Source organism: Zonotrichia leucophrys, chromosome 7 (assembly GCF_028769735.1).
Source record: "Zonotrichia leucophrys gambelii isolate GWCS_2022_RI chromosome 7, RI_Zleu_2.0, whole genome shotgun sequence".
In the NCBI taxonomy this organism is placed as follows: domain Eukaryota; kingdom Metazoa; phylum Chordata; class Aves; order Passeriformes; family Passerellidae; genus Zonotrichia; species Zonotrichia leucophrys.
This window is the reverse complement of record NC_088177.1, coordinates 18378663-18406567: the sequence shown is the minus strand read 5'-3', so window position 1 is coordinate 18406567 and position 27905 is coordinate 18378663. Positions and strand designations below refer to the sequence as shown.

Sequence of the window (27905 nt, the reverse complement as noted above, 5' to 3'; positions counted from 1 at the left end):
ATTACACAAGTTATAACAGTATTACGACCTTTCTGAAATAAATCCTATCTTGTTACTTGCTGAGACTAGTACAGGGATGAGGTAGTGGTTTTCTGTGATGACATGTTTTTAAACACATATATCAGATCAATATAAAAATGCCTATTCGATTGCACATAGGGAGGCTTATGGAATCTGCAACCTACTGTAGAAGGACTTCTGATTGCTTAAAATTACCTAGGTAGGAATAATATTTATGCACTTGCTAAACTCCATTTCTTATTTCAAATGGTACTTTTAGAGAAAATTTTATTTTGTGATGTGTGTGTTTAGTTTTGCAGTTACCTGAAAAGGTACTGTGGTATTGCTGACATAAGATATTTAGCAGGGACAATGCACATCAGTATATAAAACTCAAGTATATGCATTTAGTGTGTACTGTTTTAATTTTTTTTGTAATGTGATATCACTTAGAGATCGCTGTTGTGTTACACATAGTTTTTTTTTTTTAATAGAGTGAACCACTTTATTTCAAGTGGGCATTTGTGCAAAGTTCTTTAAAAGTTTCTGGACAAACTCATGGCAATGAGGCTTTGGCTATAGGAACCATAGCTTCAAACTTTTCTCATGTGTAAATTTCACTGTTTTGTACTATGCTTTCACACAACCAACATGAGTCTGCTGTGGTGCACCTGGGTGAGCTGATGGTACCAGAAAGGTTTATCCACACACAGTGCAAGGTAGAGTTTATGTGGAAAAGATAATAGTTACCAAGTTAGTAATGAGAAGCAGTGCCATGAGCTGCACTGGGAATGGCCTTGTTTCCATTCAGTTTGTGTGAGTAGATACCAGTTTGCGTTTCTTTCGTTTACCTAGATTCCAGGGATTCTGAAATGCTGACCACTTTTAAAGGTTAATCAATTTGCTGTGACAGATTCAAATGTTAGTAATTGTATAAATGGAAGTGTCCAAGCTTTTTTCTTTTAGGAAAGGAGGCTGGGGAGGATACCTGCTGTTGGTTTGTAGGGAGTCTTCATGGGCCAGGATGAAGCCTGGGAAGTCCAAGAGAATGTTAATTATTCTTGTTGCTTTTACTTTGTGTTTCTTTTGCTTATGTTTCTGTGATACTTCTATGCAACTGTAGACTTAAAAAGTAAAGCAGGTGCTGTTGTGTGCAGTCACCTGCAATATAATCCTTTGCCCTAAGTGCAAACTGAAATGACTACAAGCTAATTTTTCTCTTTTAACAGTGGAAAGAGTGGAAAGAGAAAACCTTTCAGACTATTGTGTTCTTGGTCAACGTCCCATGCACTTACCAAATATCAACCAGCTGGCAACTTTGGGAAAATCTAATGAACAGTCTCCTCATGGCCAAATTCACCACAGTACTCCAATCCGAAACCAAGTGCCAACGATGCAAACCATGATCAACCCTGGGCTCCTGTCTCCTCAGCTCAGTCCACAGCTGGTGAGGCAGCAGATAGCCATGGCCCATCTGATAAACCAGCAGATTGCTGTCAGCCGACTCTTGGCTCACCAGCACCCACAGGCTATCAACCAGCAGTTCTTGAATCATCCACCCATCCCTAGAGCTGTCAAACCAGAGCCATCAAATTCATCGGTGGAAGTCTCTCCAGATATTTACCAGCAAGTCAGAGATGAGCTGAAGAGAGCCAGTGTGTCTCAAGCTGTCTTTGCAAGAGTAGCATTCAACCGCACACAGGTACCAATTTCTGTTCTATAACCAAGAAGGGGCAAAGCTGTGGCTCTTGTGGGGCTGTGTGGTTGCTGCAAGTTAGGGCAGGGTGCATGCCATAGAAATAGGTCAAACCACTCTCAGTCTTTTCTGCAGTCTCTCTGTCAGTTTTGAACAAGACTGTTTCTTCCTGGAATAGCTGTTTGTTTGCGTTTGGCCACTCCTGTGCCATTACTTGAGCTTTGTTCTCTAGCAGTCATTCTGCTCATGGGAGTTCTTCCCTGGGCTCCTCTCTGTGGTTATAAACTTCCACATTTGCCCCTGCCTGGTTGCCAGGAGGAGGTAATGAGAGACTGAGAATCAGAGGTGTTTTTGGGATTCCTTCTGATGCTTCCTCAATTCCTTCCTGTGGTACCACTGATGCCACAACTAGTGCCAGAGGCTGCTCCCACAAGAAATGTGTAATGCAAGTGTGCTGGGAAAAGTGTCTGCCTTTTGTAGCAGATTGTGTTTGCTTTCATACATCTGACACAGGTTTTCTCACTCACCTAGTGAAATGCAGATGTTGAAATGATTGCATGGTAGTGTCAGCTTAAGCCTGGCATATGGAGTACCCAGGGTCAATATGTGCTCAGAAAGACAGACCATTTGCATTTATCATACAGGATACAGCATGTGATCTCTCAATTGTGATATTCTAGCAAGGCTTAAGAAATGGAAAGTGGCTTAATACTCAATATTGGTACAAATTCCTTTTGTGCAGCTGGAGTTGTTATTTGAGGTAAGATTCACCCACAAGAGAAGAAAAAGGGGAGTATATATCTCTATGTCCCATGCCCTATACAGTGCCTTCGTCTGTTCTCCTAGATTAATGATTTTCTTTGGCACTGCCATTTTGGAAATGCCATGTTATGAGGGAACTAATTAAAGTATGGAGCGCATTTTATTACTTCCCTTCTTCCATTAAATTCATAAGATGGCTGCACTCAGAAAAAAAACACTTGAGTTCTGGGGTTAGCCTTGAGGATATCAAATGAAAACTACATAGGAATGCATGAGTATTTCCTCTTTAAAATGCTGCTTTTAATTTGGAAAAGCTTTTCATCCCTCTGGGATCATAACCTGTTGTATATAAAGCCTGGTATAATAAAGGTGGATGGTATTGACAGAATGACATATTCTGAACTGGAGCGAGAGGTCGGCAATAACATTGCCAAGTGAGGGTTTTGTCACTGTCAAGGAACATGAAGCCCTCCTTCAGCCACGCCGGGAGACCTGGGCTGGTAATGCCCAAGCATGCTATTAAATCAGAGGCTTATTCCCCAGCAAATAAGATACTACTTGCTTCTTAGCCCTCCATGATAAGTAAATCAATGTACATTCTGATTCCAGACAAGGCAAGTCTTACAGCATCCACAGAAGATTTGCACATCGCACAAGTGTTTTGTTAGTCAACAGTGCCCTAATACAGAAGACCAGTGGTCTTACATGCAGTGCATCATGTCCCCAGGAGCCATCCCTGCAGCAGAAGAGTGTAGATACACACTCAAGTTTCCATGTCGTCAGCTGTTCATTCCAACTCAAATCAAGCTCCCTTCACATGAGGAACTGTTCAGGGTATTAAGAAGAGGGGCTCAGGCAGTCAGTATTGCACTGCATAATAGAAGGTGTGGGATATTCCCACACATCTCTGGTGGAGAAGCAAACTCTGTAAAAGGCACTTGGAGTGGAAATTTAAGTCTACTCTCACTCACCTCCTTGCATCCCCCGTGCTGCCTCTGAGGTACAGAGAGGTGTGTGTTTCTCTCTGGAAAGGTTTGGGTTTGTTGTATTTTACAGAAGTGCCAGCATTGGAAACTGGAGGTCTGTTGTTTCTCCTGATGGTACCAAATAATAGATGCTGTGTGCCAGCCAGCTAATAATGGCATTAATCACTGCATTATGGGCCACTGCTTAATCTTGCTTCATGGTAGCTCTGTGGTGCACATTAGCCTATAATTAAGTATAGCTTCATGAAATATGTACTGTGAGGCTTGTTTAATAGATAAACTATTCTCTAATTTATTTTAAAGTCCAATGACCTACATACTCAATGCTGAAAAGCCCCTTCTTACTAACATTATTTCTCCCCTGAGACCTTCCATCTGAGCAAATCTGTTAAATGAAGTAGAGGAAGCTTTGATCCAAACTAGGCTAAATCCATCGGAACAAGTGGCTGACACTTGTGTGTGTGTGGGAGGGAGAATGTGAGGAGGGTCAGAAGATGGAGAGGTGAAATTGTATGGTTTGTGATACATCTAGATCTTCTCTTGAAGCTGGAAATACATACCTGAAGAGAGCAATATTTGCTTATACCTGTGGCCATGTTGTCTGCACACATGAAAACAAGCACTTCAGGCTGTGTGACAAGTTCTGTACATTTCTTACATACACAGACTATAGAGGGGGAGGAGGTTTTAGTGCACAGAGGGAGCTGATGTCTCTCCTTGGTCTCAAATGGTGCAGTGAAGTCAAAAGCTGTCAGTGCAGTGCAGTCCTGGTCCGGTACAGGCTGGAGTTCTCAAAAATGCCTGCCTGGCTGAAGCCTGCATTGTCTTTACATGAGGATAACTTCTAGGTGATGGGTGGCCCCTGAAAGCATGCATTGGCTAGTGGAGATACTCTGAAATGGGAGGCAGGACAAGGGGGCCTGACGGCCAAGGCTATGAACTTCTTCCTGGAGGAGAATACACACATGGAGTTTGGCCCATCTTCGGGGCAAAGTCCTTGTACCATCATGCAGTTTATTGTTTCCTAATATAGCATTCAGATTGCAACTAAAAGGTTGTAATAACCAGAACTTGCTTATTGCAGGTTGTAATGTTTTGATAAATTGGTAGGTGATGTTGGTTATAGGAAAAACTAGGCCTGAGAGGTCTATTTTAAAGGAAATGCATGAAAATGCACCTTGTCCTTTGCTGGAAAGCTTTTCAGCATATCTGGAGCGGCTGAAGTGATCCCACTGTTGAAAATGCAACCTGGAAGATAGGTAATTTGAATCCTATTCTGCATAAAGAAAATGAACATACTATTCTTGTCCTCGTTTGCTCAGCATTCCTCTTTGCTGCAGGCTCTTGGAGCTGTAGTCAGGATAGTTTGTTGGGCTGTTTGTAAAGAATCCAGACAATTTTAAATCACTTGATCAGTGAATTGCTGCTCTCCTTGGGAGTGCGCAGTGGACTGCAAAGCCTACAGACTGGAGGAGTGTTTCAGTTTGTATCTTTCTCTTTTATCAAGCATATTTTTTTTGCCAATGTTGTGATACAATAGCCAAAACTAGTAAAATGTTTGGGCGAGTGGCCAGTGCTTGTTTAACTGAACAGCCTCTGAAACTGGAAATATTCTTGAATCTGAGCTTTTTAAATCAAGTTGTTGTGGGGCCAGATACAAAGAGATCTGGATAAAAACACCATCGTGTCCAGGCTGCTTGTAACTTTCTTCCCAAAGAGCACTGCTCCCTCCTTCCTGCCCTGAGTAGCTCCATGTGGGAGTGTTGGCTTCCCAGCCTGCAGATGGGAAAGCTGCGCACACCCAGCTCAGCTCCTGCCTGGGTAGCTGGTGCCACCCACTTTCTTTGGATGAAAGGAAGTAACAGCCTGAAGAGGAGGAAACTCCACCAGCTTCAGATGTCATGACGTTTATGATGAAATAAGCAGCACTGATCCTCCATGGTCAAGGGATTTGGTCACACCTTGGCTGCAAGGTGTGGTTTGAGGCATAGGGGAACACAGGATTGATGCTGGGTGTTGCCCCAACTTCTGGTGGAACTGCAGGCAAGTCCAGGGTTCCACAATGAGGAAGAGGGAAATAGCTCTTATAGGTGCTATAAACCTTCTTATACGTGCTCCAAACCCTCTTATAGGTGACCAGTGACACCCCTGTTGGCATACAAAGGTGTCACTGGTCACCTCTAAGAGGGTTTGGGGGCTCTGACTGCAGGAGTGTGGTTGCTAAGGAAGTAAGGCTGTGGGTTGTGACTCCTTGTTTTAATTCTGCTTTCTTTGGCAAAATTCCCCCAACAGGAATGGGTTCAGAAAAGAGTCCTCTACAAGGCATTAAGACCAGAAATATGGTTTGTTGAAATAACTGACTCTTCCACCTCTATTTGCTTGTGAGCCAAATCCTGGGCAGAATTCCTTTTGCAAATAATTTTCCCTTTAACTCAAATGAGAGGAACACAAGGAGCTTTAATTCTCTGCCTGGTATCTAGTGAGACAGTCATGCTGCATTCATTGCTGTGGTGTCTGCCCCATTGTGCACAGACTTTCAATTAGCCAGGCTTCTGGTTTGGGTTTTTGGGGGGAGTTTTTGTTGGTTTTTATCCTCATAGAAAACTCTCTCTTATAGCATGAAACCCTTTCATGCTGCCTGCTTGTTTTATTCTTGGGTGTGATGTGGCACAAGCAGTGTTCTGTTGTACTTGTAGGAAGGAGGGCAGTCTGTAAGGGAAGTGCTTACTTTAATAAATTGCAGATTTTTGGTACATGGGATATTTGTTCCAACAGTGGGTTTTGCACTGCCCAAAATTTCAGTTTCAATTAACTTAATTGTATTCAATAGGCTGAATGAAAAGATCTTAAGTAGCATGTGAGTCAGGCTTTCAGAACGAGTGCTTGTAGGAGGTGGCTGCTGCCTGCTCAGCTGATGCACAGGAGTCCTGAGCCTTGGAAGCAAAGGCACAGATCTACAGTGTGCACAAGCTGTGTGCCTTTGCTCATTTCCCAGCTTATTTCAGGATAAAGGTCTGACATGCATGTCATATAAATGATGACACTTTGTGACTGCAGGTGGTTGGTCTTTCTCTGCCTCCTTTTCCTCATGCATCCACATTTAGATCCGCATGCATATCCTGTCTTCCCTCATAAAAACAGATACTATAATAAAAAAGAGGCTTTATTAAACTAATGCAATAAAGCCGTTTTCTTTGAGGACTTAAACACTTCATTTTTAATAATAAAAATCAAATTGTCATTGTTGCACCCTGTATAAGTTTTATTCAAATCAGCCTCTAAATGCTTTGTGCCTAAGCAGCTCTCTCCTGAGATGTATGCATTTTAGCATTAGTTAAATGAGTTTAAGAGCAAGGCTCATACTCTGGCTGTAGGCACTGAATCTGGAGATCAGAAGATTTCTTCTAAATGAAGGATTGATGAAGTGTATGGTGTGTTTGACTGTTGGTCTCCCATTCATGAAGAGTTAGTCTCAGTCAGAGTCCTTCGAGTTCTGAAGAAGAGCTGGTCAGGGAACAGGATACAAAACCCCTTTTTTCCTGATGGAAATGATGACAGAATGGATATGAAGGTGCTTGGTTTGGCTAACCACTCAAATTTTTCCACTGATTATCTAAAGCAATTTTGTTCAGCAAAATTGGACTGGACACATTGCCAGGATAAGCATTTCTGATAGACTTCCAGCACTTCTGCTTCATATCCTAGCTGGAATTAGAAAAAGATGCAAAGGAATGGAAACAAAGCAGTGAGCATTGGAAAAGGAGCGCGAGTCCTAAGAAGCCTACAGGTACTTCATATAGAGGCTCTTGGTGAGTGCTGTATACTTAGAGGCAAAGAGAAGTATTTCAGAATTGCTGAATGTATCTTGTTCTTAAGGTGAGACCTGGAGTAAATGCAGAGAGGCAGAGAGATGTCATGGTAAAATCCTGCCTTGAAATGAGAAAAACACAGCAGATGGAAATGCTTTATTCCTTGAAGGGTTGTGAGAAGTCAGTGCTTCTGCTGCAGAGCTCCTGGACTGGCCTGCTGCCTCCCGATTGCAACTGCAAGTAGCAGACAGCTGTAAATATAAATGGTCATTTTAACCTGGCAAAATCAAGTTTGTTGGTACAATTATGATGTAGTTTGGTAGAAACGTGTAGCTAACCAGTGTTTCCCTGGGTGCTGCCTTCCATGCTGGAAACAGGCCTTGTGTGCTGAGAATGGACAGGTTGACATCACTGACCTCTAAGATCCAGATGTTGAAATATAATAAATCTCTATGTTTTCTGATCCTGCTGAGGGTCACATCTATCCCTGATGGAAAGCAGAATAGCTTTTCTATTGAGACTTGTCAGTATAAGTGCAGGGCTTAAAAATACTTGGAACTTTAAGCACTGCAGAAGCAATATTTTTCTGGTATTTCAGCATTTTCTCTGTTGCTCTTGGCCATAGCTGAAGTATGGAGAGGCACAAATAGACTGAAAGTCTGAAAAAGTGTTTATGCTTTTTCAGTCTTTCATATATATAATTTCCTTATACAGAACATATAAACTGAGGTTTAGCACATTAGTTGGGTTTATTTAAATTTTTGCCTTGGCCAGTGTTTTGATTGTCCAAAGCCTATTCTGAACCTCTTTAACATTAGTGCCTGGTTTTGTAGTCAGATGGCTTAGGTCAGTAAGAGGGAGAGCATGACTTCCATGCATGTCATGGAACGTGATGTGTGTGAGGCCCTGTCCAGTGCTTGGGAATCTCCTGCTGCCCCATGGCCCTGGACGTCGAGGACACGAGTGCCTGGGCTGCACTCCAGCAGCACGGCCTCGCCCCCAGCCAGATTGCTTTTCCAAAGTTCCACTGCAAAATTGTCCTGCCTTTGGTCACTGGTAGTGCAGTCTGCTGTCCCACTGAGCTCTCCCTGCCACCCTTTCCAGGCCTGAGCAGGAGCCCCTTGGGAGGAGGGCACCGAGGCTTTGCTCACCTTCTGTGTGCTTTGGTCAAGCCTGTGTTTGCCTCAGAGGTTGGTCAGTTTGGTCCTCTGGGTGTTGGAGTCACATGGAATAACATTTGCTCTACATTGCACTGCATCGTCTCTCAGAAACTGCTTAAAAAAAGATTAGGTGCCAGTGAGGTTTGGATTGTTTGTCCTGGAAATGCTGTAGTTAATAAAAATAAAAGAAGTTCACAAATGGGGTTTCATAGAAAAATGCAAAGTGACAGTGACTTTGCTGGCCCGAGGGGACTGCGTTTCAGCTAGTTTGAGAAAACATGGTCAGAATTACTCCTGCCTTAAATAGATGGAGTGACTTTTTTGTTTTGATTGGAAATGTGCTTTTTACTCCACCACAGGTATTATTTTCTTAAAGTCAATTATGGATCCAGTGTGTAATTTTAAAAATAGCGCAAGTTCCAAGGGTAAACCAGGCTGTGCAGAGCCCTTGTCTTAGGGCGATCACACCCCTCGTTTGCAAGCACAGCCTGTGTGAACATTAAACTTCATCAGTTGCCTCTTCAGCAGCCGGTTTAAAAATGATGCAGAGGAGTGGAAAAGCAAAGATATTATCAAGCTACATGTCCTAAAATGTATCCTGGGAGCTATGTTCTATGTAGAAGATCTGTTTAGCTATTTAAAGTTATACTGACACTTTCTAGTCCCTGAAGATGATCTTTTAGGTTTGCAGAATTGGTTACTCTGCAAACTGCCAATTTTTTTATTTTTTAATACGTGAGATGTAAGTAAGTCGGAATGAGTTAATTTAGCCAATGGAATTTTATAAGAAATCCATGAATGCTGTGGGTTTCCCTCCCTCACCCCCTCCAGTAGAAACATAATTTGGAGAAATGAAAACAGTCTCTGGCTGGCTTTAGGGCTTTCTCAAAAATAGAAACAGTAGGGTTTGTCTGGCTGGGCCAGTTTCCTCACCACACACCTGGTGTATATCACTTTAAAAAATACATTATGCCTCATTAAATTACAATTAAATGAAATCATGATCATTTGTTTTTCTGGAAGGAAGATGTTTTGCATATTGAAAGCCTAATTTGTTGCAGGTGACAAAAAGGCTGAACAGATTATTTAATATCACTTTATTTTTTATAATGTTGCTCGCTGGTTAGTTTGCGTATACTTCAGTAGCTCAGAATTATATTATTGTCAACGCTATTGCTCTCAAGACACTTTATTTTATTATCCTCCCCTATCACTCAGCTATCTGCTGCTGCTGTTTACCACTGTTGTTGTTTATCTTCGCTTGCAGGAGGACACGAGATTTGTCCCTCATGAGTCAGTTTTCTTATTAGCTCTCCTGCTGTTTACATGGTTCCTAAGCTGCCAAAGGACTTAGAGGAGCTGCAGAAAAACCCTCTTGGCAGCCAGATTTCCTACCTGTGGGCCTGGAGCAGGGCATGGGGAGCAGGGCTGCTGGGGAAGCAGCAAGTCAGTCCGCCCTGGAGCAGATGCCTGCCTTAGGAGGAGAGGCTCCCAGCCTGCTGATGGAACAGGCGTGCTGCAAAATGCTGCTGTGTCCCTCTAGCAGCTCAGGCTGAGACCCTCGTGGGAGCAGCAGCGCAGGCACCGAATCTAGAGCGTGAAAAGTTGTTGGTGGTAATAAATCAGAGCCTGCAAGCACAAGGGTTGGTATCTCAGGCACTGAGATACATCTTAGTGCCATGAGCAAGCCACTTGTACCTGTGAGCCTCTGATTTACATGCAGAGTCTATGACTGCATGGAAAAGTAATTGCTGGCATGCTTTCACGTATGTTTCTGCTCTCCATTTTTGAAATTGGACCATAAATTTAGTGAGGCTAAAACAGGAGGTAGAAAAAAACTGTTTCAGAGTCAGCTCCATTAGCTTTCAGGTCCCTTTCTTTCATACTGAACTCATCAATTTTTGAAGTTCTGGTTTTCTTTTAAAAAGAAGTTTTACATACATTTCCTTTCAAAGACATAGGGAATTAGAAATTTAGAGAATTAGTGGAACCAATACTCCCTTTATTTACTTCATTTAAAGAATTTTTCACTGACTTTAGGGGAAATTTTAATAAGGACTTGCATCGGTCTTGGAATCACACAGGTTGTCGCTTCAAGCTCCTGTGTGTACTTTTTTTGTTAACCTCTCCCAGCCTATGAGCCTTTAAACTTTAGAAAGCTTTTCAAAATGGCTTGGCTTTCAAAAAGTCCTTGGCTTCTCTAAGAAGACCTTTTTCACCGGCCAGCTTCTCTCTCACATCCCACTTCTGAGTGGTGATAACCATGCTTCCATTCCCAGCTCCAGTCCTTCTGGTGCCCACACTGATCATTGCAGAAAAACGTAATTGGGAGTGTCTCAGCTTGATTATATAGATGAGAAGCTGAAAATATGGAGCCTACCTTCAGGTTGTGTGTGGAACTTGCTTAGAGCACTTGTGGTAGAAACTCTGCTGAAGTAGAGGTTTCAACATGTGTATTTTAGTATAGGTGTTGAATAGCAGATAAATGCAGGTACAGGTATATCATATATTTGTCAGTTGGTTTTGTCAGGAAGACTGGTAAATAAGGTCAGTTTATACTAAAAATGTTGTTGTTTGGTTAATTGGCCAACTGTAGTGACAGTGCTTTTAGCCAGGCCTTTTGAAGGAGGCTGTCTGATATGGAAGAAAATAAATGAAAACTAAATACTACAGGGCTTGGGGTATGTGACTGCTTTCTAGTAACATTTTTCTGACAAGAAAGGAGTAAGCCTTGCCTGTCCTTGGACCCTTGCCTGGGTCCTGGCTGTGAAGTAACTGCAAACACTCATGTCAGCAGCCACAGCGGGGCCGTGTCGGGGCCTGCAGGGTCCCTGTGCTGCTGAAGTGCTCCTCTCCCAGAGCAGAGGAGCCCTCCAAGGGTAGCCCTCCAGCTCCCACTGGGATCTCACAGGGCTTCTGTGGCCGGCCTTGCTGGGAGCAGCGGCGCAGCCTGCGGGTGACAGGGGAGCAGGAGCAGTGTCACCTGGCTCAGGGAAGCAGATTGGCAGAATAGCGTTTTGGAATAATGAGCACAATTGCATGTTAACAGTAAGATATCATTTTGATATGTTACCTTAAGATGTAAGTAGCCTTGATGGACAGAAATGCTCCCTCTCTCCTTCCTTGCACTCCAGTACATTAAAACAGGAATAGTTCAGAAATTCGCTGTTCTTGCTGTTTGGAATGAAGTCCCAATTGTGAAGTGGGGATATGAGGGGGTGCCTGGGGGAAGCTGGTGGCACACGCTGTGTCCTTGGTAGTTTCTGTGTGCCCTGATCCAGACTTGTGTGCTGTGCCTTTAACTTTTAGATAATCCATGGAACCATTGAGTGTGAGTGCATACTCTTACACATAATTTAATCCCATCATTAGATGTAAGCCTCTTTTAATGGCATTTTCATCTCTCCAATTCTTTTATTTTTTTTACTCTTTAATTTTTAGAAATACTGTGTAATGGCTTTTGTAAAACCTAGATTAATATGGTGTTCATTCACAGTTGCAATGTGAAGCCTGTGGTATTTTAAAATGAGGCATGAAAGAATGGGTTAAATCCCTGAAGCTAGATTCGAAGGTTTTATTATTGCTTCATTTTTCTCCTTTCAGAAATGACTGTCCAAACTGAAATGAGCGGACTGTAACATCAAAACCCAGCCAAACATTTTTCTTTATAAACCTCCTGCACTGTTTAAATGTCGAAACTAAATTTACCAACCTTGGCAGATTTGTCAAAAATGAACAGGATTGCCAAGCGTTCCCAGCTTCAAGTAAAAAGAGAAAAAGAGAGAGAGATCTAACAGCTCCTAAAATATTTGCAGCAAGCACCTGGTGATAGCTGCAATTTCTTCTAACCAGTGCACCTACCTTCCTATCCAGTATCTCCGTACTCAGAAGCTTATTACTGTGCCAGAATAGGACAGTCCCAAAATAAACCCCAGCCCCCAGAAGACAAACACTTTCCTACAAAATATCCCCTCAGGGAGAGCCCATGAGATTCTGATGTAGATTCTCAGTATTGCAACCCAGCTGGTTACACTAAACAAATTTTTAAAAACCAAAGAAACCCATCAACGCATGACTGGCTTTTTTTTTTTTTTTTTTTTTTTTAAACCAGGGTTTGTTGTCAGAGATCCTGCGTAAAGAAGAAGACCCTAGGACAGCTTCCCAGTCCCTCCTGGTAAACTTACGGGCAATGCAGAATTTCCTCAACTTGCCTGACGCGGAGCGGGATCGTATCTATCAGGATGAGAGAGAGAGGAGTATGAACCCAAACGTGAGCATGGTGTCTTCAGCTGCCAGCAGCCCAAGCTCCTCCAGAACACCCCAGGTAAGGTGCAATCCCTTCCTGCCTGTTTGTTGTCCAGATAATTCCAGGAGTTTCTTTCCATCCTTGCCCTGTCTGTTGCTCCCCTTGCCCAGATGAGTTGTGGAAAATCTTTTGTAAGGTTTTGGAGTGGCTGTTAAGAGACATTTAGTGGATGTCAGCAAGACACTGTGATGATCATTCTATCTTTAATCAACGCCATAAGGCAAAATAGTATGTAATGTTAGTGCATGTGGGCATTACATACAGGCTGTTGATATATGTCCATTAAATGGCTATTATGGAATATATTATGGAAAGACAGTGCATGTAGCTTTTTACCTGTGTTGATTACCTTCTTTAGAGCACAGGGAATTTCTGGGCTTCTGGTTCATATATGTTGCCATAAAAGTGTCTAGTGAACAGAGGTCGATAGTGCATTAGATAGATGTTAGAAAATACTGTGCTCCATATTCTGCATAGGAAATCATGGTCCCTGTGTTAGAGGTTTTTACAAGTAAATATTTAGGTACAGAAAGTGGAGATGGATGGCGTGCTGGGAAGGAAGATGATGCTTACAGCTCCCAAGCAGCTGTTATCTCATTCACTTAACTGCATGTGTTTATTAATGTGCTGTTGCTGCCCACTCTTCCCTGGGTAGGTTGCACTAAGAGGGAGCATCCACAAACTACACTGTAATAGTCACCCCACCTTGTACCAGGCTGATGCAGTCCTACACATGTACTCTGCAAAGTGAGGGTGCTTGCACAGGGCTGCTGATGAATTCCTGTCATGACATTTGATTAACTTGAGTCTGAAGTTTCTAACAGTACAGACATGATGTGTCAGCTCTAGCACTTAACTGATCTTTAGTAAATAGGCCTGTTTAACCCTTCTAATAATATCAATGATCACTTCTCATTGAATTCTCTAGTCACAGCTGCTAAAAGTAAGCAAACAAGCACTGTTGGGAGAGTGAAATGTTACACTCAAACAGACCATCCTTACAGAAGGTGTGTTGATTTTGTAGAAACTGTTGAGGTGGTTCAGTTTAACCCAGACATGTAGGTGCACTTCACCGAATATGTGATATAAAGAACTGTTTTCACTGAAAGCAAGCTTATCCTGCCATCCCAAATTTGGCACTGAATTTTCATTACATGGGAAACTCATTGTATTCTCCTTATCTTTTTTAGTTACCTTTAGGTGAAAATAAATATATATAGAGGGGTACACTATTTTACTATTTAAATAGTGTAGCCACTTTTTGCATTGGTATCGATTCATTAAAGAAATAGCTTACTCCTGCATACATTTATTGCAGTAGGTTTTGTACTAGAATCAAGCACCAAAAGAAAATTGAGAGATTAGATGCAATCTGGTGAAAAAAAAAATGGGATCTCTTGCCCCATTTTGTTCCTGCGTTGAAATATGCCATTTTCCCATGCTCTAGCCGCAGCTAGGGCATGATTTAAAGTAATGGATTTTTTTGCCTGCCTTTGTAAGAGCTAAATGTTGCTAGAAAACCATAGTCTAGAAGTATAAACCAGCGTATATTTGCCTTATTTCAGCTCAAAGAATCCAACAGAATTTTGTGAGGTTTTTGATCAGCAAAAGCAGCACACAAAGGTTTGTGTACCCAGTGCTTGCCTTGTGCCCGCTGTGTAACATTTCCCCAGCCCTCAGAGGGCCAGCACCAGTCAGCACAGGTGCTGTTTTGACAACTTGGACACCTCTGCAAATGAGGCTCTTCCCAGCTCCCGGGCAGGCAGCACGGTTCCTGCGCTTCCCCATATGCCTGCTCTGAGTTCTGAGAGACAAACGCCGTCCTCGCAGGCAGCAGCAGCTCCCCAGGCAGCTCCCTAGCCTGCCCTGCAGCTCTGGGGTGCTCTGGGGCAGCAGGGGTAGGAGCTGAAGCAGCCTTGCAGGAACTGTGTCAGTGTGCCAGGGAGGTGATGGAATGGCAATTGGAAGCATGGTTTCCATAGATACCAATACCCTGCAGCAAGGCTTTTGGGATTGAGCGTGCTGGGTGGGAGAGGAATGGCAGATACCTGTGGAAGTGCTCGTGCTGGGGCTGGCATACAGGCAGCTGTAAGGGCGTGCAGAGTTACCTAGCTCAGCTCTCCCTGACTCTGAGCCAGCCCCAAGCCACCCTTTTGTGGTAGCCCTGGCTCAGGACCTGCCTCAAGGGGAGAATGAGAGATGAATCCAGAAAATGGAGTCCAGTTGCTGTGGGGAAGATGCTCTGAGCTGTTGGGAGTTGTTGTATGCACACAGAACCCCAGCAGTAAGGGGCTGGGTTGCAGTGCTCTTAGCACTGTGGTTTGCAAACACTTTTTTTTTCCCCGCTGTTGGCAATAAGATGTTTCAATAGTGTCAAACTCCTTCTAAATATCAAGACCAGCTTTGAATCTAGACTTCTAACATTAAATACTTTATTTTACTGACTTTTGGTTGGTATTTGCCCTTCCTATTTTGGTGATTAAATAAAAAAGCTGCTTTCAGGGTGTGCAGGGCAGGCTTTTTCCTGACATGTGCCTGTGGACCTAGAAGTGTGTAGGAGACCCATGCAGGATGGACTTATATTTTAAATCTTTCTTTTACATGCTAATTTGTTCTTCTCAGGATCTCAGACATCCATAACGGCCTTTGAGGCCATGGTGACCTCAGCTGCTGGGCTAGCCAAAGGCTCCAGGGCCTGGGAAGACTTTTATACCCGACAAATCTCCATTAAATCAGTCCTGACAGACTTGGACAGTCCTTTTCCTTTCCATGAACTCTTTGTTGTTTTCTTACATTTCCCACAATTGCCCTAACTCTCACCTATCTGTAAGCATTGGATTTCAGAGCAGGGTGTCCCTGTGGGTCCCTGTGTTGCACATCCCAGCTCATGGCCTGTGGATGGCAGTGGTTTGGCCCTGGCCTCCTGGGCCATGGTGGCCCTGCTCTGCCCCAGCTGCTGTCCAGCTGTCTCTGCCTGCACACGGGGCTGGCCTCAGGGAACAGGGAAATCTCACACCCTTTCTGTGTGCGTCCTGCCTGCGACAGGCAGGGAGCAAGCCCAGAGCAGTGCCTGCTGAGCTTGGAAGGGGAGAAGACACAGGTTGGTTAAGGCTTTATCTCAAAGTCGTAAGGAAGAGTGATTAGTCTAGTGTGTTATCTTGACTGACTTTGGCTCAATTATTAATGTGGCCTCCATGCAGAAGACATGTCAGGAAGAAGAAGATTTGGAGGACAACAAAACAGAAGAAGTTCTGAAGGTTTGGTTTTGCCTAGTTAACCTCCCTATTAACAAATAAACATTTGAGCATGTCTGCCTAGTTAAAAATTAGCATTAGACATATTCTAGCAGACTTCCACTCTGACACAAAAATGGGATCCATCTGAAAAGGTTCAAAATTGGGCCAAATATGAGGGTCACTGGGATGTACGGGTGATTTGGGTCTGTTGGGAGCTGTGAGCTTTGCATTTAGGTTGTGTGCTTTCCTAAGACCTCTATGTTTCAAGACAGAACAGAGATTTTGTATCAGTAACCCATGTTTCCCTTAAAAGGTTAAGGGGTGCAGTGATCAGCCCTGGTATCTTTCTTCTTTGAGCCCAGGAAAGTAAATGAGATCTGTCTCCAAGGGAGACACACTCAGTGAGCAGCACGCTGCCGCCACTCCCTCTCCTGCCAGTGCATTCTGGGGACCACCAGTCCAGGGGGCTTGAAAATGGACATCCTGTAGCAGTCTTCTGAGCTGTATTGACAGGAGCCTTGCAGGGGTAGTCCAGCCCAGGGAAAGCACTGGCAGCGTCCGTTATTGTCCTTCATTTGTCACAGAAGCTGATGGGAAATCATTCAATTAAAAGGAGTGCAGTGGAATACACAAAATCTCAATATGAGTTTAGGAGAATGAGGGCAGCACATCAAAGGCATGCCAAAGCCCAGCTTTATGAAATGATTTTTTTTTTCATTTCCACTGATTTCCTAGGTGAAATTAGGTGACGGTCTGGCTAGCATAATGATGATAAGGCTGGGAAACCATACATACTCAAATGACATATGTATAGTTTTAATAAAGGATGAGGGAGACTTGAGGGAGTGCATTAAATTGAGTAATAATTTATTATTTAGAGACCTCTACCCATTTACTCATTTTTTCTGGGAGAATTGGCTCTTCTTCCAAGGTGTAGGCCCATTCTAGAGAGAGGGGGAGAAGGTAGAGCCTGGTGGCTGTGCTGCAGTAGCTGGCTGGCAAAGCCAATGTCAGTGTGTGCCTGCAGCCCAGTGCCCCAGCTACCTATCCTGTTGTTGAGCTGCTCAATAAACATGCTGGGAGAGGGAGAGGGGGAGGCTTGACAGGGCCTTGCATGTCCTATAGGAATGCACTGCAATTATTTCCAATCACAATTAACCTGATTAGAATAATGGACAGGAAGTGTCCCTCTGTAGCTAATGCAGTTTGGCATCAGCTGACTGAAATCCTTTGATAATTTCTGCACAGATGGCTGGGCTGAAAGCAGCACTTTTTTAATTATTATTTTCATGGTCTCTTGGTAGGCCAAAACCTCGACACCAACAACAGACCTCCCCATTAAGGCGGACAGCGCCAACGTCAACATCACAGCTGCCATTTATGATGAGATCCAACAGGAGATGAAAAGGGCCAAGGTATCTCAAGCTCTGTTTGCCAAAGTGGCTGCCAATAAAAGTCAGGTGAGTGGTATAGGGGATTTCATTGTTGTGGGGCTTTGTGGGGTTTTGTTTTTAAAGCAGGCTCTGGGTTTGGGACTAGATCCATCTCTTCCTCCTACCAATAAAATTACATCTGTTCCTACCATAATAATAATTTTCATCTCTGGGGAACCTGTCATGTTTGGCTTTTGCCTGCTTAAGTGGTTTCCTTTTCCCTTTTAAAAGTGGCTGAGGAAAGGGTCAGTTCACAGCCAAGCTTTTTCTCCCTTTTTGTACAAACATGTCTGTCTTTTCCCATGTGTGGTATATAACTTACACCTCTGCTAGCAGGACAAGGAACTTCCAAAATGGTGGTATCCTACTCATTCAGCAGGTAATGAAATTGCTTTCTCAAGTGGTTAACTGAGGGAAGGCAATATTAGGCAGGTGTTTCCTTTTTAGCATGTTGTATGTGCTGCATACGGTATTGCCATGTGAATAATTCACATTGGATCCAATCATTTTTACAAAAAGGCATGAGAAGGCACTGCAGTGAGTTCTGCTGGATTCATTTCTACCTTGGGTGTAAAAAATACATGCGAGCATACCTAGGTTGGGGTGAAATTCTTGAAGAGAATCCATTAATTTAAAAATTTCATCCAGCTCTTTAAAAAAATATAATGCACCAGAAGGGATTTTGTGGAAAGGAGGACAGATTTTTTTGAAGGGCAGCAAGTGGATTGGAGGTTGTTGGAAGGAATTGTTTACTCAGTGAAAATAGCTGCTTCTGATCCTGGATGAAGTGATTCAGTTCAGCAAGGAGAGGGCATCAATATGCACACAAAAAATGCACAAATGTGCACATGACAATGAGAAAGTGGGATAGAAGTATCTAGGTGCATGCACTCTGAAAAACACACACTTCCCTCTATTCAGGGAAACAACATTATAGTCATTAAAGCAGATGTAAAATAAGCAGTTGAAAGGCATATAAAGAAAGCATCAAAGGCTATCAAAGCACATGGGAAAGCCTTGTCCTTCTTACAGGTATTTGTGTCCTGACTCATGGAGATCTGATTAATTTTTCCTTCTTAATGTAATCATTTATTTTCTTTGCATGTTGCTTTCTCTTGTCAGGATAAAGGGGTTACAGTCCTTCTACTCCCCAAACTAAATCCCAGGCTCAGTATGAAATACATAAAAGGAAAATACCATGGAACCCTCTTAAACTGTTAAATGCATAAAAATCTCATGTACCACATGGCAAAATATAATGAGAACTGGAGCTGTTAAACGAATAAAGCTGTTAAAAGCATAATGCCACTTGGCACAACTACTGTGCATTTAACGGTTTTCCACTGTGTAATAAATGACATATGTGGTAAACGTGCAGTAAATATAAAAACTGCACAATTGATTTTGCAAACGTGCCCCTTATTCTTTGCTCCATGCAGATATCAAAGTTCCACCCAGAATCCGGACTGGACAGCTTTTAATAAGGAGTGTTTTAACACAGACCGAATGCCAGCCTCTCTGAGGTTTGGCTTAAAATTGCCTGCAAGCTTCCTGTCATTATACCCAGAGGCTTCTTGAAATAGAGAGGGACTGAACCACCCAACAATAATTTGGGTGGCTCACCAGCTTTGGTCTGTGCCAGCTTGAGTGCACTTCTCTGGCAGCATTGCACACCAGCGCCAAAACAAAAATAAGATCTGTAGTCTTTCACGTGGAAAAAAAGCAGGGCAGATTTTGAACACCAGATGCAAAAGGTTAAGAGCAGGATCTACAAATGTTACTGTTTAAAGCAGAGTTACTGCACATAAAGGTTTTGTTCCTTCAGCAGCAGCGAATAAAGAAGTGTTTCTGAGGCTGATGTTTCTTTTGTTTCTCAGCCTTGCTAAAGCAGTTCTGGCTCCCTGGGATGGCCCAGAATTCGCCATGCTGAGATGTCATAGCGCTCTGCTGGAGCATGAAAGTGGTTTATGGCCACACTGGAAGGCAGGGACAGAGGAAGCCACAGCCAAGAACCACAGTGGTTCAGGGCCACCCCCTGCCTCAAAGCCCACCTGTGTGCCTGCCCCTGACCTGGCTTGGTGTGCCTGTGATGTCCTGCCGCTGGCTGGGGAGCTCTGTGGCCCTGAGGAGTGCCAGAAAGCAAGGACACGGCTGCCTGCATGGGGGAGAGCCACGATGGCATGGTCAGCCTTAGGTCTGGCTTGTGTGCAAACTAGCAGTTGGGTGTTCCCAGTGCTTTGCACAGGCCAGCTGTGCCAGTTGTGGGAATTTCTGGTGAAAATGCTGCTGATTTCAGCAGCTGAGTTACATGGTGGGAAGCGCTCATTGAAAACTGCCCATGTTTGCAGAAGAGAGAGTTTGAAAGGGGGGAAAAAAGAGCTAGTCTGAGGCTTTGCTTGGACTCTCCGCCAAGGTTCGTTCACTTGCTATTCTCCACAGGCCTGGCTTGTGTTGTGTTGGCTTCCTCTATTATTCCCTCACCCCAGACTACTGAGAGGCTTCCAGTTTGCTAACAAGGCATGTGTTATGTTGGGCGCTGCTGTTCTGTCAACAGCAATCCACGGTGCTGTGAGATCGTCACAGTTTTAGCAGGCACTGAATCTCCGACAGGGATGTTTTGACATTTTATACACAGGGCTGTGTGTCATGTACCCGAGAGAACATCCAGAGGCTACGGAGACCTCGTTTCCTCTTCTGTCTCTGTACAGGAAGAGTGGTACCCACTGAGAACAGTTATTGCAAGAGGCATCATCTACTGGTGGAGTTAATTGATCTCTAATTTAACAAGTAACCATCTTCATTCTTAAGTCATGGCAGTGTCTCAGCAACTGAAGAGAAAGGCAGTTTCTAGAAACTGAGGTTGCAAATCACAGAGCTCACGAGTCAACATAAAGGCAAATTTCAGGGCTTTATGGAGGTACGAAGGTGGTATGGTGAGAATTCTCTAGGGGAATACATCTTCATAAAGATTTCAAGCCATTAATTTTAGACATTGACTTATTCATCACCTATTCACCTCAATATGCATTTTATTCCTTGCAAGTTATATCTAGATCTTTTTAGCCTTTTTGAAGTGCTGTGCATCCCTTTGTATTTTTTAAGCCAGCAAGAGCTGAGAGCTCAGTGCCCTCACAACACATCCTTCAAAGCTGCCCTCCTATTTTAGTTGTCAGCTGTTAGGGATGTACCAATGGACCGCAGGATTGTCCGAGGATACTGTCTGCTAGTGCCCTTTTAGTGGCTAAAGCTGGGAGCTGTACTAGCACATTGGGAATGTTTCTGAGTGTGGCTGAAACACCACGGTTTACTCTCTGGTCTACACTTCAGGCTGCCCTGGTTATATTTAATTCACAAGACAGGTTTCTGGTGTGCTCTTTCAGAGAGGTTTAGTGGCCTGTGTGTATGCAGAGCTGGGCAGTGGGACAGGCAGAGACTTTGGATTGTGTTTGGATTGTTGGTTTTACAGCTGGCTTCTACATTCAATTCCTCAACTGCTCTAGAGTACAACTCCAGGAAAACCATTTCCCCATGACCGTGTGACTCTGATGCAGCATCACCCCTTTGACCTCTGCTAATGAGGGTCCTGTCAGGGGCTGTGCTGTGCTCAACAGATTTTTTTTTTCTTAGTCTTTGCAAAATGGGTTTAGGAATGTAGTTCTGTTTGTAGTAAACAATTACTATCAAAATAAATAAATAAACAGTGGGCACTGCTGGCCAGAGCCATTGTTGACAGTCTGAGGGAGGGCAGAGTTTGTATGAAAATGGAGATCAAACTTCCCACAGCTCTGCCAGGGCAAGAGACTCTTAATCAGGCTGGGGTGGCATGGGGAACCATGTTGCTGGGGATCAGCCCTGGGAAGGGCAAATGGAACTTCCACCAGTCCAGTGAAAACAAAAAGTATGGCCTTGAAACTGAAATTCTTTTCAAGAGACTGGAGTCTATTCCAATTGAACTACAGTAAAGCAAGAGAGACCCCTTGGAGCAACCTTTGAAAAAATGTTAAGCTACCAAGGATCAGTCTCTGTATTATATTTTTATCCTATTGAGAAGAAAGCAAACAAACAATAAACTTGGTGAGGGTTAAGAGTTTGGGGGTAGAAAAGCCCTTCAGTTGAGGCCAGCGTGGTGCAAAAAAATCCCCAGGCCTGTGAATGATAATCACTGTGATAGTTCTTTGCCTTTCCTCTGACTTTGCTTTTTCATGTCAAGATTCCTGCCTCATTTCCAGTTCTCTGGCCAAGGAAAGTGTTAGCCCACAGCAGGATCCCAGGCTAGGTGGGACTCCACACCATGGCTACCTTCCCATGCCCTTATCTCCTGCTCATCCTCCAAAAGGGAGGTACGGGAGCTGCAAGAGGAATGAGCAGCGGCACTTTGAGGAAGGATTAGCTTTAGAAACCCTTAATTTCATCCCTTACTCTGTTTCCTTCCCAACTTACATTCCCTTGTATTCATTTGATAGGATGGGATGCCTTCTCTCTCCCATTTAGCTTATAATAGGTGTTTTCTTTGGCCTTAAACTAATTAGCTTCCAGTGATGATGAACAGCAGCTAGAAAAAGCAGCTGGTGGTGAAGATGTGGAGTGTGTACAGTGTGTGCATACAGGGCACTTCTTACAGCCTTATCTCAGTTCCTTCTTTATGATGCTTTTAATCTCTTCAGGTGGGGCATATCTGTTGTGCTGATATGTTGATGTTCTTGTCACATATGGAGGAAATGCAGAAAGACATTTCTTTCCTTGACTGAGCTTAGAATTTCTTCTATGTATCTTTAGACTAGAGCTTCTTTTTCACAGACTTGTATATCACAGTGTGACCCCATCCAGGACAAGAGAAGTGGGCCCATATGAACCTCATGGGATTTGACAAGGCCAAGTACAGTCATCTGCACCTGGGTCAGGGCAATCCCGGTATCAGCACAGGCTGAGGGATTAAGGGATTGAGAAGGGCCCTGCCAAGAAAGACCTGGGGATGCTGGTAGGTGAAAAGCTGGTAAGGAGCTACAGAAGTACATTCTTAGCCCAAAAGGCCAACTCTGTCCTGGGCTGCAGTCAAAGCAGCTTGACCAGCAGGTTGAGGAAGGTGATTCTGATTCTGGTCTGGTGAGACCCCACCTGGAGCACTGGATCCAGCTGTGGGGTCCCCAGCCCAGGAGGGACTTCAGCTTGTTGGGGCAAGTCCAGAAGGGGCCACAAAAATGATGAAACGGCTGAAGCACCTCTCCTGTGAAGTCAGGCAGAGAGAATTGGGGCTGTTTAGCCTGGACATGGAAGGGTCAAGGGAGCCTTTATTGCAGCTTTTCAGTACTTAAATGGGGCTTATTTAGCCAGGCCTGCTGTGACCGGTCAAGAGTAAATGGTTTGAAACTAAAATAGAGTAAATTCAGACTAGATATATAAGGAAGAAACTTTTTGCAATGAGGGTGGTGAAACGCTGGGACAGGCTGCCCACAGAAATGGCAGATGCCCCATCCCTTTAAACATTCAGGTTGCTCAGAGTCCAGCCTGATCTATCGAAAATGACCCTACTCATTGTAAGGGGGTTGGACTAGAGACCTTTAAAGGTCCTTTCCAACCTAAACTATCTGTGATTCTGTGACAGCATCTGCAGCAGTGCATTAGCCTCTCAGCAGCTGAATGAATAAGGGACAGTTGTGGAGCTGGGACTTTGCTCACAGAGTCCTTGGCAGACCCAGGAGCTGCTGGTGGGCTGCTTGCCCTAACCACAAGCCCACACTTCCTCTCTAGTGTGGGGAGAAGCCAGTTTGAACTTGGAATGCTGGATATTTCCTCAGTGCACAGCATCCTTCCCTCTGAGGCCAGGAGCTCTAAGCAGACTTGGTGTTCCCATGAATCTAAGGTACTTCAGGACTCGTGTCTCATTCCTTTTTTTTTTTTTTTTTTTCAATCATTTCATGCTTTATGAGGCTAGTGAGAAACTGGCCCTCATGAAAGTGCTTTGCACTTTCTGGGGAGGAAAGGTACCAAGCATTTCAGAAAATCCAGACTGTTGAGTGATTAACCTTGAACTATATCAAAATTCTCCAAGTAAAGCTTCTCAGGTTCAATCCCCCTCCCCCGGCCTCATCAAGAATTCATTGAAGCCATGACAGAACTCTCCATTACAGTTAGTCTTTTATCCATTCCAGCTTTCTTGATTAGGTTATCTTGAATCATTAGGGGGTTTATTTATTTTAATAGACACTTATTGGATTCATGGTAAGAGAGTTTGGTGACTAAGGAACAAGAGCTGAATATTATCTAGCTCATTTTGCACTGTGGAGTCCCAAACTAAGCAGAGAGAAGAGATGCTGGGGAAGTTTGGCCAGAGGACTCCTGTGATCCCATGTGGGAAGGGAGCCTTCTCTGAAGAGTGCATTTCTTTACTAATCTTTCAAGACTTGCGTCAATCATTGCTGCTTTTTTTTCCTTTTGTCACATATGTTGACATTTTCTGCACTGATGATGTGGGTGGGGAAACGGCCTTTTACATTTCTTTTTGAGATTTATTCCTGAATCACTCTTACTAAAAACCTCTTCATTTGCCTACTCATGCTTTCACTGGAGACCCTAGAAAATGTCAGTGCGGGCAACTAACTGTATTGTTATTATTGTCATTATTATTGTTATTAATTTTAATGTAAGTGCAGGGAAACACAAGGTCAGTTAAGCTGCAGGTTTATCCATGCTCAGAGCAGAACAGCTGCCTGTGGCTAAGTCACCGTGGACACCCAACTGCCACCTCCTGCAGTGGCTTTTGGCAAAGTGTAAACATGGACCTGTACCCCAGCGTGACTGTGAGCCTGAGCTCTTCCCATGTGCCTTCTTTGTCCTTGGTCAGAAATGTGGTCCTTGGCAGGCTGCAGGGCAGCAGTTCTGCAGGAAGCAGTTTTGGGGGTCAGTGTGTTTGTGCACATCTATACTGCATGCTGGAAAACTGACCTTACTGTAGTCTGGTACGTCTGGCTGCCTGCTCCAGGGTAAGCCCAGCAAAAGTGAAAGGGTCAAGCTGCCAACAGGGCTCTGGGATAAGTGACAGAGATATGGCTCAGGACTGCTGCCCCAGCTCGCTGTCCTTGAGGGAGTTTGAGGGCGCCAAGCCTCACACTTTGCTGTTCTAAGCATGCTTTTTCTTTAGCAGCATAAAAGCACAATGGGAATGGCTGGCTTTCTGCAGATTTTTGTTGTTGTTTGCTTAGCTATGTGGAAATGTATTTGATTGGAAGACAGAGAGGTTAAAAATAGGACATTAATATGATATTATTTTTTAAATCAAACAAAATGCTTAGAAAATGTTTATCTTGTCTCATGAGAAAAACAAAAATAGAGGCCACCACTTCTCTGCAGCTCTCTTTAATGAGCTAAATTGGGCTGCATTCTTGATGCCTCTAGAAGTTTTGGGGTGAAATAAAGGAAGTTCTTAGCAGAATTCCTTGAAACCACAAGCCCTGGGTGTGCCTGAATGTAGAGCCAAAAGCATCTTTTAATTGTGCTGTTTTTCCTCCTCTTATTTTTAATGGAGGACATTGCCATTTGAGAACCTTAGAAGCTGACATTAAGGGCTGGATTCTGCCACCCATATTGACACTGGTGTGTATCAAGCTCTCTGGTAGCTCTGGCAGCCAAGGGGGCTGTTTGTGTGGTGGAGTGAGACCTGTGATGTGCAGAAGAGGCAGGACCAGAAACAGAGTGTATTATGGGTCTGGGGAGGGGTGTGGTATTAGTTTGATTTTTCAGAATATGTTCACAGAAGTTGTATTTACTTGCAGTGCAGTGAGCTCAGACGCTGTGGGTGAGTGGGGGAAAAGGTGGTGAGATAGTGTCTCCTTCACTTTTCCTTCTTCATGCCAATAAATGTAGCTATAGATGAAAATCACTGTGAATGGCTGTAGCTCCAAAAGTTTCTGTATGTTAGCATTTCTTAAACGAAATAATTCTCCTGGAAAGCTCTGTGTAATATACACAGACCCCAAAGAAATAAATAAAACAAAATTTAAAAATTGTAACCAAAAAACGCCAAGTTGAGATTTTTAACAGTAAAAGGAGATTTTGTGTATTAATAATTCATGAGTTCTCATTGAACATGCACGAAGAAACGGTGCTATTCAATAGAGAATACTGTCATCTGTCACTGTTTTATTTGACATTTACACTTTTTTTTTTTTTTGCTTGGTACTGCAAAACTTTCTTGGATGGCGTGCTAAGATTATTTAAATAAATAATTAAAAAAAGCCGATGCAGACTTTTCATCTGTGCATGGGGAAGGCGGTTACTTGCAGCCATAAAGAACGTGTGAGTAAGCTGCAGCACGCTGTGTTTTCTCACGTATTAGTCAAAGCTATTGCCTAATAAACAGCCCCAGAGATGGATAGAGAGGGTCTTGAATGAATGCTTGAATAAAGAGAGGAAGGGATAGAAAAAGAGTAGCGAAAGTACAGAGTTGATGCAGATAAGTGTACACATGCAGGCAGTGGGTATGCGTGTGTATGTGTGGGGGTGAGCGAATAATGGCTCTTGTGAAGAAAGCTGACACAAATACATTGAAAAAATAAATATTTATAAATGGTGTTGGGGGAGATCCAGTCTCGCGCAACGTGAGAGAAGACAGGGCATTTAGCACAATGACAATTCAGTTAGGCGCACCTTGCAATTTCTTGCTAATATTAGGCTCGTGGAAATCTTTCTGCTCTGTAGGTTAGTTATTATTTATAAAAATCACAGAACCAGCTGATACATTCATAAGCTAATTATTGTAGCAGCTGGGTACACATGGTGCAATATGTCTGAGGCTGTGAAGTATCACAGATTTCTTGGGGCCTGCTGTGGTGGGGGTGTGCTGTTGAAGGCTAGATCCCTTAATCTGATCAGCCAAGCAAATACTTTGTGGGGAAACTGGATTAATATCTCTCTAAATACCACGGATGTGCTTCACCTTCAGAACCAGGCTCCTTTAAACGTGCCATTAGCTTATCTCCTTTGGGGAATGGAGAAGTTCTCAGGTGTCCTCAGGATGGCGCGGTCCTTGCCTGGTGCCTCCCTTTGCCAGAAATTAATTTGGTTTGCTCGTGTCTGCACACATGGTCACACTGCAGTCTAATCTTTTCCCTAATAGCTCCAAGGTCAGGACCTCGCATGTTGCCAGGCAAATTGAGCGCTATCCTTCTTAAAGACTAATGGCAACGAGTGCCTAGTCCGTAATGAGGCCTGTAGTGTTGCTCTAAGTGATTGTAATGAGCGCTGATTATAACGGGACAGATAAATCAAAGCGCCGCAGTCACCGTCGGCCGGCCTGGTCCTGCCCTGGGAAGGGAGCTGGCCCTGCCAAGCTGGGCCTGGGTTCTGCCAGAGCCAGGCACCCCATCTTCTCACAGGTCTGCCCAGCAATGGGCTCCAGCTCCACCAGGTGCAGGGCTTATCCTGTATTTTTTGCTACATGATGGGTCTTCATGCTGCAGCATCTCCCAGGAGGTGGTAAACATACCTGCTTGAAACAGCTTGAAAGAGTTCAGTTGGAGACTTATTCAGATCACTGAAAACAGGGAACAACAGGAATTGTTTTTTTCTACAGATGGTATATTTTCTGTTTCAAAAATTATTTCCTCGATATGGAGGAACCCCTGAGAAAACACTGCAGAGCTGGGAGATTTTCTTCTTGTATTTTCTTTAAAAGAGACCAAGTTTGGGGGGATTTCTGAGCTGTGGAAGGAGGACAATTGAGGGTAAGGGATGTGGCCAAACCACATTAAAATGCAGACTTCACCTGGCTGAGAGATTGCCCAAATACCAATCAAAACACTTTGAAAATACAGCACAGAGGGTTTTTTTCCTTAAGTAAATTATTATATATCTTGTTTTCATCCTTGCCCCCCCACCCCCCGGCCCTCCAAGTTTATTGCAAGAAAAGATCAGGTCTGCACAAATGTGGCCTCTCACTTGTAAAAACAAGGCAGTGTTGTGTTACAGATTAGTTTATAAATCCCTGGTGGCTTCACAGTTCAGTGCCTACAGCTGCTGCAGATGGGCCTGGGTTTTTGTCTCTTCGCTGTGCTGCAGCCGGCAGTTGAAGGAGAAAATGGAATGATCAGGTTATTAACATGTAGGCCGTGAGGAAGAGGCTGCACAATGAGAACAGCTGGTGTTGCTGTCTTGGCTGATGCAGCGGAGATAATCAAATCTTGCCTTTTTTGGGGGGGGTGAAGGCAGAAGACACAGTGGAGAGTAACACAAACAACGGCTTATGATATTATACGTGGGGTTTAGAGTGCATGGTAGAAGTTGTCAATGCCTTACAAGTTGTTACACAAAAAGGCAATACCAAAACCCCCCCCCGTGGGCTGGTAATGAACCCGGCTGTTCATCTTGCTCTGGTCACTCACTGTTCAGAAAAACACAATTTTGGCTACTTCTTGTACCAAACATTTTTAACATTGATCAAGCTATCTTTTAGGTATTGTAAGGTGCCTGTCAAAATGGTGTCAGAATGCTGAGCTGTAGCTTGAAAATGATGGGTTATAAAG

The 27905-nt window shown here is 43.7% G+C and overlaps 1 protein-coding gene across 2 annotated transcripts in view; it reads left to right on the top strand.

Moving 5' to 3' along the window:
• Positions 1-27905, top strand: part of SATB2 (SATB homeobox 2) — a 127683-nt gene that overhangs the window by 73697 nt on the left and 26081 nt on the right. For both annotated transcript variants that reach the window (XM_064718735.1, XM_064718734.1), the window contains 3 exons: positions 1230-1702; positions 12525-12737; positions 17260-17415. In XM_064718735.1, the coding sequence (XP_064574805.1) occupies positions 1230-1702; positions 12525-12737; positions 17260-17415 (842 nt within the window). The remainder of the gene's footprint in view (positions 1-1229; positions 1703-12524; positions 12738-17259; positions 17416-27905) is intronic.